The sequence below is a fragment of the Melanaphis sacchari genome, unplaced genomic scaffold, assembly GCF_002803265.2.
Source record: "Melanaphis sacchari strain LSU unplaced genomic scaffold, SCAv2.0 Contig20_pilon_pilon, whole genome shotgun sequence".
In the NCBI taxonomy this organism is placed as follows: Eukaryota; Metazoa; Arthropoda; class Insecta; order Hemiptera; family Aphididae; genus Melanaphis; species Melanaphis sacchari.
This window is the reverse complement of record NW_020271042.1, coordinates 7,304,246-7,319,759: the sequence shown is the minus strand read 5'-3', so window position 1 is coordinate 7,319,759 and position 15,514 is coordinate 7,304,246. Positions and strand designations below refer to the sequence as shown.

Sequence of the window (15,514 nt, the reverse complement as noted above, 5' to 3'; positions counted from 1 at the left end):
AGTATTATAGTGCACCGTATATTATTATGATATAGGGGCGGCGGTGACGGTGGATTGCGATTGTGCGTCCGTGTGCACTCAGACGTACAGTGTTCGCCTTGTTCTAAATCGCCGAACGGAGCGAAATTACCTCTGGTCGGTTCTCAAAGTCTGTGTAGTTACACACATAATATCATATATGTACTCGTATTTATACTGCACTGTGCACGTAGTATTAAATGTTGTTTGTTTTGTAAATATTGTATACAAGTATAACAAATTTATATATTATACTCGTGTACTTGGGTATATTATGATTAACATGCACTTTTTATACACGTGTCATTGTGCATCGTGCACGAGATAGAGTTTGAGCGGCAGTCGGATGTGCAATGAAGGATGCGTTTGTTTTTACTGAGTACAATTTGTATTTTTATAGAAATGTAATATCTTATTACAAACTGCGATTAAAATGTATTAAAACAATGTATCCATTCCGGAGTTTTCGAACAACTATGCAGCGCGTGTACAAGTCATCGTATTCGAATGACCTAAATAGCTTTCAACTACAAATTGTGTCTCCAAATATTTATTTTTCGTGTCACTATGCTGATTTTTAAATCAACGTATCAGAAAAATAAATACGTTCCGTACACCTTTAAATTCTATCATTCACCCTATTTCATCCCAATAACCATTATATGTACTAGACGAGTGTAAGTATATATCTTATAGTAGAAATACAATTCTAAATACCAGTGATATATATATATATAGTAATAAAAATACAATTTTCAGTCGAATATTGTAACACTACCTACTTTAAAGATATTTTTTGGTAAAAGATTCCTCATATTTTGATGAACAGGTACGAGTATTATTTTACAAAATACGTATTGTATTACACTTAAATGTTCAAACCAAATGTTAAAATAATATATTCTATAGTTTATACCTGTAATATTATGGAATATCCTTTTCATTGAAGTATTGGACGAAGTATTCGTTTTGTAATGACGACAGAAAACCATAATAGATGTTTAATGTTACATACACGTTATATAATATTTAATTGGTAATAATATCATAATATACCTAGTTTAAGAATTAATTATATATTTTTTTTAAATATAAATTTCATCTATTTATAGCACAATCATTTATTTTAAAGTTTCTTTTTTCGATAATATTCATAAAATGATTAAAATATATCATTTTATTTTTCTATTAAATATTTTTACATAGTTTTATTATTTCCTATATCATATGAAAATTAAATTTCTTTAGAATAACAGATGGGCATGTCATATGGAAGAATGGAAGACTATAATGTATTATTATAATAGAATAATCGCCGCTGTTGAAGTCAGTTGCCCGCGAACAAGAATCTTTTGTCATTCACATTACGTTGTAAAAAATTAAAAATTTGTAAATCATGCGTTCGATATAATATTATATACGACGGTGTGACCGCAGCGTGAAACGGGATCAGATCATTGGGGGCCGATATACATATATATAACAAAAAATTATATTATATTATATTATATTATATAGATCTACCGGCGTGGTTTCGAATTGATACGATTAAACAGCGGCAATTGGGGCCCCGGTCGGCGGGGGGGCTTGGATGAAAAAAATCAAAAATATATGCGTTACATAAAGGGTAGAGGATTAAGGAAAATTTCAAACGGGGACAAAAAACAGGCCGGATTCGATTATGTGCGACGACGGACCCCGCGAAAAGCTTAAAACTGTCGCGAGAGACAACAGCAGGAATTGTGTATGCATATAATATATATAGAGTTGACGGTACATACAAATAATGTATACATGACATACACGGGCGTGTCGGGGTTGGGTCTGCCAACGACAAAGTTTTCCGGACGGCCGAGTTTTCGCATGCACGCGAGTAAATTTAGAAACGTCGTTGGGCTACATAGGCGTCCGGCTATGGGGAGTGCGGGCGTATGGATTTTAATAGTATTAGGCCGTGTAATCTGGTCGACGGTATAATTTGTAATATAATAATGTGTTAAAGAGTGCAAGGGATGAATCTAAAATCTATAATCGTGTACGCGAACGCTGTGGCATTGGGTGCAGGGTGCAGGGGTGTGCACTGTGTATATATACACGTGTGTACAATATGTATGTATATGTATAAATATTATACGGAGGCTGCAACGGAGAATTCATTATTGCGCGAGGCCTATGCCAACGCCAGATGGGCTAATCAGCTGATCTTTATTATAGGCGACATTCTTCTGGACCATCCGACTGGAAACCGAATAACCGGGGCGAGTGGTTTTGATACGTCAGCCTGCATTTGACTCGGGACACACGGCTGCGGCGGCAGCGGAGAATATAGCATATATATATATATACACACGCCTCTGGAAACCGATTTTTTTATTAATATTATATTATTTATTATTATTTTTTTTTTTTACTTTACTGGTTTTTTTTCTTATTTCGTATTTTACCTTATATTTTTTTTATGTATTTAACAGAAATTTCTATCAGATCCACTAAGAGCTATTCGATAATCTCATGTGTTTGATGTCTGTGTGCCGCTATTTACGTAAATCATCAGCACCACAACAATATATATATATATATATTGTTTAGATTGAAAATAGATGAAAAAATAGTATTATTATTACATATTATTATTATTATGTGTGTTTTGAATGAAATAAAAATGTTTTTTTTATTCAATTATGCTTATTTTTGGGCGTAATGGTAAATTACTATTTATTTTATTTCTAGTAATACAGATTTTTATATATATTAATATATATAAGTCAGCTACAAGCAAAAAAAAAATAAAAATATTTCTTCTTGAATATTCTTATGTTATGCGGTTAAAGAAAATATACTAGGCCATTATAACTAACAATTACATTTGTTAAATTTAATTTTAATCCATCGTTGTAAAATTATTTCAATCCGAACGCCTTTTAATTAACGGTGGTGAACAGGGTTTTTCAATATAAAATACGATTAAACTCTTTCGTTCCGGACTTTGGAAGTAGCGGTTTCAACAATAGGCTTTAAATTTTGACGAACCTATTATTTGCGGTTACTGAGGAGTTTTACGCGGAAAAAAATGAAAAGATAAAAAAAGCGAAAAATCTCCAGGGTGCATTTTTGGAAAGGGGTGTGGGAATAATTTAAAACTAATTGGCGCCGGACGGGAAAGTTTCTTTGTCCATAACCTATTGCGGTGGAATGGGTGGCGAAAGACATTTCTATAACTATAAAATATATAGCCATATCTTATTTAAATGACAATGGCCGTATAAAGTTTAAAAGAGGAATTCCTTTTCTTTGTTATTATTATTACTACTATTATTATTATTATTATTATTATGTAGTCCGCAAAATTACAGAGCGCAAAACGTGGTGCGTACACCACGCAACGGGCTTCCATCCGTGCACACCCGACACCGGACAACAACCCTAAACAGAAGACTTTCAATCGCAACACTCCCCCGTAGCAGTATATATAATGTATAGGGTGTTCGTTCAATAATATAATATATTATGTATAATTTTGTTTTATTTTTTATTATTTTTTTAGGGAAACATTACCGTTGACGTTTATGTAAGCCAGCGATGACAGATGACCCGACTTAGGGCTTCGGACGCTTGACCCCTATTTACGACGAATTTCCTTGGGTATATATAACTAAACGTGTTGCAATCCGTCAACCCAGTGACTGAACACACGCGTAAATAATATTACGAATATTCTCATATCATGTATAGTGTAACATTCTTTAAAAACACATATTAGTGCATTTGATAGGTACAATACCGACCTATTATAGTCATATGTATATGATATAAAAAATTATTAGAACTGTTTTAAAATAGTTGACGAATGCTGATACATTATATTAATATGCGTACTATACACCAACACAAACGAACAATTAACAAATAGTGAATATGATATTATTATATTGTATTGTAAATTAATTGCTAAGACTGATTTAGGATTAATGGTAATTTGTATAGCAATATAATATAATATGTTAGTATTTCATATATCTAACTGATGTTATAATTTTTTCGAAAAACTATAGGTATACGTATATGAATATCATAATAATATATTAGTTTGAATCATAATTCAGTGGAAAAAAGGAAATGTAACTAAATGCTATTCTTTTTCAACAAAATATAATACATCCTTTCAAAATACTGTGCAATAAGCGAAACGGGCAAATAATATCCACGTGATGTGCACACACACACACACATGCATAATATTATGTCATGATATATCGTGTATATAGCTTATCCGCGAGTTTCACGTGCTGTTATTTACCGTATAGATGGAGGAAGTGTTTTTGTACCGGAAATCGAGGGGAAAATATGGCCTCAACGCCGACGGCGCCACTACCGTCACCCTGTCGATATGGATCAATGTTTTAGGCTTTCCCAGCTCGGCCATGTTTTCCCACAACGCGTTTTCCGACCAATCCGCAATAATTTTCCACGCCCTGGTGGTCTCCCTACCACCGATAGTGTATATATTATATATATGCACCTTTTATTCCAACTACTACCACAGTGCGTTGTCTTCTCACCGTCGAATCTTTTTCCTACACAATATGACTGTGGCGCCGAGACCATGTAAATCTTATTATAATACACATTAATACATTACAAACATATTTGGATATACGTATTGTAGGTTTAGCTATGTATCTAGTGTATTATATGTGAGTTGTATCTATAGTATGTAATAATTTTAGTTAGACTATTTTTTACTGCAAATTTTTAAATAAGATTATTTTTTTTGAAAATGTTGATGTTCCTCAATTAAAATTTTATTTAAGTGTATGGTGTCTGAGATATTAAATTGTATGTAGGTACTACGGATAATTATCCTAAATTATATTTTTATACGAAATATAAATAAATACAATATTATTAGTTATGTATACTTATCATAAATTTGTAAGCATTTCTACAAATAATAAAATTTGAATTAAGTATCCACTTCAATTGTTAATTCATATATTTGAATTTATTATCATAAAATAATATAAATAGTGGTTTTGTATAATAGATATATTGACTAGAAATATAAAAAACTAGAATTTCGTATTCGATTACACATTATATTGTAATAAAATGTTAAATTTTAAGAAGTACGATAATTTTTCTGACGTAGTTATTTACGCTTGGGCATATTATTATTTCGATGACTAAAAATTGAACAATTTGAACGTGTAAATTGTTGTGTATACACCGCGAAAGCAAGCGATTATAAAACACACATTAATAATAATAATGATTTATGGTCCAATGTGGTTTCGTCATGAATGACGGCCGCAGTACTTTTAAAAACAACAAATCGTCGGTAATTGACCCGTTTGGTGAAGAGTCGTGAAAAAAAATATATAGGGAGAAAACCACGTGCACTTCATGTACGCATACACACATAATGTCGGGGTAGGTTTAATGGCCCACATCCCAGGAGGACAAACTGCTGCACGAGCGCAACGACCACTCGAACACGCTCTCTTTTCTTCGGCTCGAGCTTTTTCTTTTTATTGTTCATGATTAATTCTATTTTTTTTTCACTTGTAATAATTGGCACCCGCTTCGTGCCCCTCTTCGTTCCCCCCTATTCAACCTCCTTCATATCTATATCATAGAAAGAGCCCCCAAACGTCCAATTATTGCTAAAATACCGCAATTTATTCAAGTTTTACCAACGTGGTGGCATTATGTTGCAGAGATGAATTGAGTACGTAGGTGCACATTATATTCTTAACAAATATATGAAAAAATATACTTAACCACATGAAATGTGAACAATATGCATATAAAGCAAACTACACACGTACATATATTATATTATTCTCACAACACGTATATACGTGCGTGTATATAAGGGTTGACGACGGGGTGTCCCATAGATCGAGAACACTTTTAGTTTTGTTTTTTGTATAAAAGAAAAATATTGTTTATCATTTTTATTGGTATATTTTTATTCGCTTTTTGGTCTACAACAAAACATATTATATTGTTTTACAAAAGGTGAGTAGTACGTAAACATGGAGAGAGAATTAATTAAATAATATGTTTATATTCATTATCGTTTTTCAAAATTGACAAGAGTTAATTTCTTTCACTAAAACTACAGATTTATCGAGTATTTTATCATGTCGAATCGTCTATACTCATTAATTCCAAATATAATTAATTAAGACGTACCTTATTCAAATTTAGATATAGTTGTTAAGATGAAAAAAAAAATACTACGTAGATATGCGCAGCTAAAAATATATGCTTAATGGTTTATTTTATTAGCTATCATATTATTAATTAAATATATTATGTTATTTCTATATATGTATAACATATTAAAACTATGTACAATTTTTTTTTTTGCAATGTGCACTGCAAAGAGCCCGTAATAAGTCGACATTTTGTCACATTAATATTTATGACAATATAACATTGTCATATTATTCAGATATATAATGCAATGCAATACAATGCAAAAATAAAATAATATTACCTATAGGTAAACAGGTAAATAGGTAATTTATCTAAAGAACCCACGAGGTTAGCGAATTTTTCTGTACAGCTGTTTTACAAGACTACTTGAAAACGCACAATATTAAATATAATATTATGTACCTATTATATGTAACTGTGCATTATATATTATGATGCTCATCATCAAGACGGTTGTTGCGATCGCACAACGCTGTACAATAATGGTCGGAAGGAAAGAAAAAACTTATGTACAATACCTATAATACTTACAAGTAATACACATATACATTATGCGTATACACACATAACAACACGATGGAATAATAATATAATGATAGCTGCGCCGAGGACCCGTACAAGTGGCACTCGACAAAAATGTAATGTACATTCATCGGCGAGTGCAGCGCTTACAAGAGACCGGATGATCGAGGCACATACGTTTACGTGTATAGACGGTACTATAGATCTGAGCCGGCAAACAACAGAGCAAAAGATTCCTTTTCTATCGTTTTTTCTACTTTCGTATTAAAAAGTAATTCCGCAATATCTGCCCCACGTATACATTGCGCAGCACAGAGGCAAAAGATTTATATATATTTATATACATTGTGTTTGGGATTGAGTGCGACGGTCCGTGAAAACTGGTAACAAAAGTGTACATGTGCGTGCGTGTTTTGGATAGGGATGAAAAGGAGAAAACATATTTTACGTTTTATTATTATTATTATTATATTCGTCTTTTTTTCTGTCCAAGAGAAGTATCTTTTTCTATACAGAACAGGAGAGAGGGCGTTTTATTGACTGAATCGATTTGCCTATATATATTATAGTCGACCCTCTGATGAAAATAATAATACCCGTTTCGGAATTGTAACGTCGAAGGTATCTGCGTTATTACAATATTATATCCAAGCGCCGTGTATATATAACAAATAAAATATAATATATGTAGATATGTATGAAATGAATCAGTCTTTTTTTTTTAATATTTAAAACATTAATTTCACGATACATTGAATTATATTTTTACATTTTATGATTCGCGTAAATTTTCATAAGCATTGATTTCATTTGAGATTTTTTAAACATTTAAAAATCACAATGCGTTTCCGAATACAACAGGATACCGTGCAGCAATGATATATAGATTTGAGGTAAATAAATAACCATTAATTCAGCTCGGCGCACTAGTATAGATTTTTAAAATTGAATTAAATTCTTAATTATCTTCATGATCGCGGGCAAACTATTTCAGTTATTTTTGTTTCAATTTAAATCAGTAAAATAAACGATTTTCAGATTTAAACAAATATTATTTCTATAATTAATATCAATTGATTAGCAATAAAAGTTGAATCGGAATATTGAAATCAACTGAAATAAATATGTATCAAAAATCTTCATCGTATATAATATAATTTACCCAATTTCCTTACATATTAATAATCAGATAAATTAATTTATACTTAATACATATATCTAAGTAGGTACATCTTATATCGATTATCGAGAACTACGGAAAAAATATAATTTATTATTTATGTTAAGTCCATAAAATACAATACTGAAACGGTATCAGATTTTTTGATTTTTCCGTAATAATTTTGTTGTAAAAACTATTGCAATGGTACTAAAATGTTATATTCATATCGTAAAATAACAGCCAATATTATTATTATTATTACTCACGCTCGGTATGTTGTCGTTGCTACACACCCCTTCGGACAGCAACCGGTCCCTGATCTCCCAAGCGAAGATGGACGGACACTCTCGCTTGTAGTCGGCGATCTTGTTCACTACGCCATTGGTGGCAACTCGCGGCTTCGAGCCGCCAATAGCACGCGGCTTAATTGAACCGGTTTCGTAATACCTGCGGCGACAAACCAGATATTTTATGAAGTACAGCTTTATAGCACTAAATGGTAAATACACGTTCTGTATTGTAGATGACAATATGATGTATTATATATTTAGGTAATTATCTCATCATTGACGAGGCGGAGGTGTCGAAGTAATCATAAATATTAAACACTTACAACAGAATGCCAAAGATCAACATTTAACATTCACCCATCATCATATACATTTCCCAATGTCTTAAAAATTTAGATACTGTATTTAAGCTATAGGTATATACAATTATGTAATTATACTAATTTATAAAAATTCTCAGGTAGTATGAACCAATTCAGATATAATTAATTTTTTGTATATATAATAGGTATACATATTAATGTGTATTACATATGAGTATATAACATAAAACAAACTATTTAGGTATATACCTAATTAAGAGAAAGCTACAGCATTCAAAACAAATTGTTTCTGTCTTGCAAGCATACGGCATACTAAATTTGTGTTGAGTAGTTCTAATAAATTATTTTTAGTATAGGCTTTAATAAATGAAGTGATTTAATCTTTTACTAAAAGGTAAAAATATTATCTATACGTCTTCTCGTGGGTTTTCTATAGTATTTAGTTTTAAAGCCATTTATGAATAAACCTATATAAAATATTACAATATAAAAATCCTTATGACTTGAGGGAAAGTAAAAATTTAGTTTTAATCCTTATAGTTTGATAATAAACCAATTCACTTTATTATTATAACTTACTATAGGTACACAGTGCCGGCCCGAGTTATTATGGCGCTTCGGGCAAATTTTTAAATGGCACCCTTAAAAATATAGTTTAAATAACATTTTTATTGTTTTAGACAATTTATTATTGTAGATGATTATATTATTATTACACACTATTATTAATGCAGTTAATTCTTTCAGTGTATCTATTATTTATGAGATTTTATTTTTAACCACATTAATATAATCTATTCGACATTCTCATTGAGTCCTCACATAATGGCTTAACAGTTAAAGATTTAATGTATTATTTAAGATATAACAACAACCTATACAGATGCAGAGAACAACACGTATATTCGTTGAATCGCTCCTAAGAAATTTTTTGACTCAATAGATTAAGAAACACTATCTTCAATTACTAAGTTCAGTAAATGACAACTACATGACATAAAAAATAACTCGAGAATTGGCTCAAAACATTCTTGTTTGTACGCCTTTATTTTTACTCTTCATATTAATTCCGTTGTTATATCCCTGACATCTACTGTTACTTAATTCTAGTTTACAATTATACATTAATATAATATAGTCTCATAAATTCCTTCACCAGACGAGTCATTTATTAGTTCAAACATAATAAAATGTTCTTTAATGCACATTTCTTATCTATATCAAAAAACTTTAAAGTCGAAGAAAGTTGTTCAACGTGACTATAATGTCCTGATGAGTGCAATTCAACATAATACTATGATATTTAGCTTTTTGAACTCGATCTAGAAAATTGTTTTGGTAAGTTTCCAATTATACAAATAATTTCATAATGAAAATCCATTTCATGATATATAATACTACGAATGTGTACATTTATACCTAACCATCGGCGTCAGATAAATATTGGTACGGCGGTATAGTGATGATGATTATAAGTCATTGTTCCCCAAACCTCCAAAGTTTTAGTCACGGTGAGTGGTAATATTATTTTAATGTATATTATTATATTAATATATTTATATTAGTTCATTGTTTCGTTAACTAAAAAAATATGTATAAGTTTTTACAATTTTTTGAACACCTTCAAATGCGTCTCTGGCGCCGCTATTCTAGAGGCACCCCGGGCAATCGCTCGGTTCGCCCGTATCTTGGGCCGGCACTCTACTCGTATAGGTAGGTACATAATATAATTTCAACTAATGAGTATAATAATAGGTACAATTTTTCTATGATGTACGTTTCAAAGACTAGTCGACACGTACGATGTGTGTTGTTTTATCAAACTTATTATTTAAAATATTTAGTTTTAATGATAATACTTTGTATATATAATATTTATTTATATATAAACAATATATAACAGATTTAAAAATACTATAGTGTTGATGTATTAATGATTAAATAAAAGTTAGAAAAATTACAAACAAATTATACAGTAGACAAATTAAAAGATTAGAAAATATGTATAAAACCATTTAAAAGATATATAGTACCTAAGTGATAAATAAAATTAATTGGTAAATTCGTTTCTCCAAGCTTAAGGAGAAAATCATTGACTACGTAAATTTTAGGTGTACAAAATTCACGTCTTTCTTTCCGATTAATTAATATGACTTTATTTTTTACTTTTTAGCGCCCTAATAATATAGAACAGTATAGAACACCCAACATATACCTTTTAATATCGGGAGTTGAATTTTTATAATTAAAACTTTAATACACTCATCGCCATGTGCTTATTATTATATAAATTAATTGATATTTAGCACTCACCTGCCGAGTATTTTGGACACGCATCCGTTTGAAACCTGCAGAATGCGGGATATGTCACACGGTCTGGCGCCTGAGTGCGCAAGCTCGACGATTTTCTGTCGCGTAGAATCCGGTAACGGACGACCATTAACATACACTCCACCCAGCTGGTTGATACCACTATGACCGGCCGCCGAACAACCGAACAGAGCCGCCGAGCTCTGGACCATCGCCGCGGCCGCCGCCGTCATGTTGCAGTGGTCTGAATCATCTGAAAAAAAAAAAACAATGATAATTATTATATTCACTGCGTTAGAATGATTTATAATATTTAAAAAGGACATTTTCATAGGATATAAATAGGTGCAGCGTGTTTATGATTTATGGGCGTAGGCCGTAGATCGATGAACATGCAATAATTGGGGTTGAAGAAAAATTTAGACACGAATTTCTGATCGCTCTGTATACTTATTGTAACTATATAATAAAACATCGACAGTAAATATATAATCGTGGTATTCTATAATATGCAGAATATTTTAAACAGAATTATCAACGAAAATGGCTCTAAGGGTGAGTGAGCGAGAGAGAAGACCACACACGCAAAACATAACATAACGTCATCCCCTCCGGTGCGTGCTTATCCGACCGTGGCGACGAAAATATTACGCGTGTATTATATTATATGTATAATAATAATATATAATATAATATTATGTGTATATAAATATATAATATGCGGGTCGTGGGTATTTTCTGATACGGTAGCGGTTTTTATTGTTCGGAGAGAAGTGGGGAAGCAAATTGGATCTGTCACTCAAGTAAAGAGGAACGGCGGAAAAAATACATACACACTCTCCGCACCCAGTGACAGCACCGACTGCAAGCATTCCCACACACTATCGTAAACTCACCGCGGGGATATTAATTAGTATTATATATAAGTATGAGTATGTGTTTGCGTTTATAGTGAGAGGAGAGATTTAAGTTTCATTGTTCCCGTTTAAATTCATCTGAAATTGTAAAATTCTAATTCTACAGCTAGGGTTGTATTTTGCCTGAAATATATTTTATGTTCTATAATAATTAATCTACTTGCGAACAATTTTAAATAGTTTAAAAGTTGCTTCATTCTGATCGTTTCGCTGTACATTATTTTTTCTCTATAACATTGAAAATTATATTTTGTTTACTACGAATAATATCAACGGCCGTGATCAAAGCAGTGCGTCGCTCATGAAAGCGTTCGTTTTAAGGTGAATACAGGTATAGCGGACGAGGTAGATTGTTGTTAATCGAATCCACGCTTGTAATATAGGGACGTCTATATAAATCAGACGGATAAATATATAATATGCACTTTGGACCGTAGTAATAATAATCACAATAATACGATTATTAAATACCCGTTTTTTAAATTATTATTACTCGCTGAAACGTGTAAAATATATTCCCAACAGAATACATATATTATTATAATTACATTTAGTTGCCGCCGACGTTTGGGCGCTGACCAAACAAAACAGGTTTCCGTCTCGAGACGGATCTTCGAGCGGCGAGTCGATCTTAAACAAGTAAACAACGCACGTTTCTTAATCATTTGATGTGTACCTACGTATACCTCCTACTATATTTAAATAGTAGGTATCTATATTATATTATATCGTTATACGTTCGATCCATCAAAATCAAAGTACTACACAGTAGGTACATTATATCTAGATGTACTCACACGTCAAAAATTCCCACTGCGAACGCATTGCACTTATTCGTATAAATAATAAAATTATTCTAATCTGTAAAAATATATACATTGAATATAAAAAATAGAAATAAGTTTCATCGGTAGATAGTAAATCGCTGGTCACTAGAATCTTATGGGACCACCAATAGCGTTTCGGACCGAAACACTAATATAGCGGCAGAGAATATTATATTTTCTCATAGAGACGACGATGAAAACATATAAACACGTATTACATAATGTATAATATTGTATCAGTTAGTCTATAATAAGTATAATATAATATTGTTGTAACGGTCGCAGAGGGTGCAAAAATGTGTATACATGAAAACATTGTGAGGGTCCGAAAATCGTCTTAAAGGATTGTGTACACCGCGGGGAAGAGTGGCGATATAGCTCAGTTGAAGAGGTTTTTTCCACGATGGGTGCCCGCCAGCATCGGTGTACCTATACATAAATCGTATTTACGCGTGTGCGCTTTTGTCACTTGTTACGCGCGATCGTTGTTGGCAACACACAGCGGACCAAATGCACCCTTTTCCGCGCAACAAAGTAATAATATACAATAATAAACATTCGATGTGTTTGGTGTTTTTCTTACAAACATATATCCGTATGTGTAGGCTGTTTACACGCCCAAACTCATTTCGAAAACGGTTTTTATTGCTTTTGAATTTAATTTAAACACTACACACACACACACACACACACACTGTATTGCGACGTCTCTCTCTTGTTTTCTCGAGTGTTGCGAATTATTGGCTGTCGACGACGAGTTAACAAGAACGGTAGCGTATGTCGCGTCATCGCTTTGAGAGCCACTCGAACCGCAGCGGGTGAAAGTTCCTATTACGTAGAAATCCTATTACGGCATATATAGTCGCGACGGACTTATAATAAATCGATAAATAATAATATTTATGAGTCGAGTGGTTGTACGCAGTTCTACGTATGCATACGTATATTATATTGTATTCGCCTATATAGTGCGTTGCGTTAGGTTAATCGATAATATAATAAATTATACATTTTGTACAGAACAAAGAGGGTGAAAACAAAATATCGTATTTAACTTATTATTATATAATATTTTAATTCGTATTATACTGGAATTATAATAATATTATACGTAGGTATTTATACGCGATTAATATTATATTATTTAAGTTAAGGTTTCCGTTGTTTGTTTTTGCAGGATATTAACTATTGAATATTTTCCGTAGATTTTACGCATGCATAAATTTATAGCATATATTATCATCTTAGAAATTCGACTTTCCTGCATGATTTTAAAATTGCATAATATCATGATATTAAAATCTAAATTAGTACAAAGATTCGCATTTACGTCGTTCCCGCAGTAAGTTAAATTTATATAATTATTGTATAATATTAATTAATTAATTTTTTTTCATTCGATTCAGTGGAAAATTTTTCGATAGAATCTTTTTTGCACGTTACTTGACCACATTGAAATGTTAGGTATTCTTATACAATTGAATGGAAAAAAAAGAATAAACATTTTTTCGCGGGCCACTTTATAGTTCAGTATACAATAGTGGTTTTATATTATGTATTCAAAAACGACGTACAAAGTAGGGTCGGAATAATATTTTTTATACCCGCCACCAGGGTGGCATATATTCGTTTTCGCCACTATTGTCCACGCGCGCCCCAAATCCCAATATAATATAGTGTATGCATATAGGTATAGGTATATGTATAATATAAGTATCAATTCCAAAACTGTCGTCTTAAGCGGTTTTTGTATTTTGAAAACCCGTGAGTGGAATTTAATGTACATAATATATATATATATATATATATTATACTTGTATAGTTTACATATATTTATATTTTCCAATGATAATACACGCACAAAAGACGTTTCAATATCGTTTTACGAGTGTCGTATCATATAATACATACGTAGGTACGAATCCACATATTAGGTATATGTATATGTAGCCATGTATATAGGTATCTAAGCCATCCTGGGATCATTGAAAGCCATCATCATCACCAATATTCATGTATATCTATACTATACGTATAATATATGTATAATATAACCACATTATATTTTTGAGATATTTTGTGCCAGTTCGTAAAGTATTACTACTGCATATTTTGCAATAAAATGCATAAAAACCGGGTTTTATTTCAAAAGTATTAAATTTGTTGAGTTCAATAGGTTAGGCAATATCAAACTACTCTGTATATATTTTTACATGTGATTCTTAAAACATGATAATATTAAAATCACTATATCCACAGGAATTTTTATATTATTTATTTTAAGAAGCTGTTGTTCATAATAGTATTATAGATGACTTTACAGTTAGAATATGTTTAACTGACTTCATACTTTTTTCACCGTGAAAACAGTTTCTGTTGTTTTTAACTTTATTTTCATTTATACAGGAAAATTTTGTTGAAACATTTAATACAATATATCATTATATTACATAAATAAAATCTCAAAACCACATAATATGATATAAGGGAGAGTCACGATCGTTACATATGTGTGTGGAAAAAGCGCATACATTGTATAATACACATTACGTGAACTGTTTCAAGGGGAGGCGGAAAACTTGAGTGCGTGCGTGTATACCGTTCGGCCGTTTCGGCTCTATGCCAGCCCGCGGCGGGAAAACGTTTTTCCGGCGGCACGTCCGGCACCCCTCGTCGTAGCCTCTGATCCAGCTGAGAACGCATAATACACCGGCGGCGGCGACCGGAAGCGTACCGAGTCGCGCTGGATACGTCACCACGCGTTACTCCGCTCGGTTCGTCGCCAAGGCAACGTGCGCGAAATAAAATGTATATATTTGTATATTATATCTATATATATCTGCGCATTATACTGTGCGCACGCGCGCTTTACCGTAAATTTAACGACCCAACACCTCCGCCGAGGACGCGCGTTTTTATC

At 32.1% G+C, this 15,514-nt stretch overlaps 1 protein-coding gene across 4 annotated transcripts in view; it reads right to left on the bottom strand.

Annotated features, from left to right (window-relative positions):
* The window catches only part of LOC112593666 (paired box protein Pax-6-like), a 44,775-nt gene that overhangs the window by 15,365 nt on the left and 13,896 nt on the right, over nucleotides 1-15,514 (bottom strand). For all 4 annotated transcript variants that reach the window (XM_025338172.1, XM_025338171.1, XM_025338169.1 and 1 more), the window contains 2 exons: nucleotides 10,854-11,103; nucleotides 8,194-8,374 (listed from right to left, as the gene is read on the bottom strand). In XM_025338172.1, coding sequence (XP_025193957.1) covers nucleotides 8,194-8,374; nucleotides 10,854-11,103 — 431 coding nt within the window. The remainder of the gene's footprint in view (nucleotides 1-8,193; nucleotides 8,375-10,853; nucleotides 11,104-15,514) is intronic.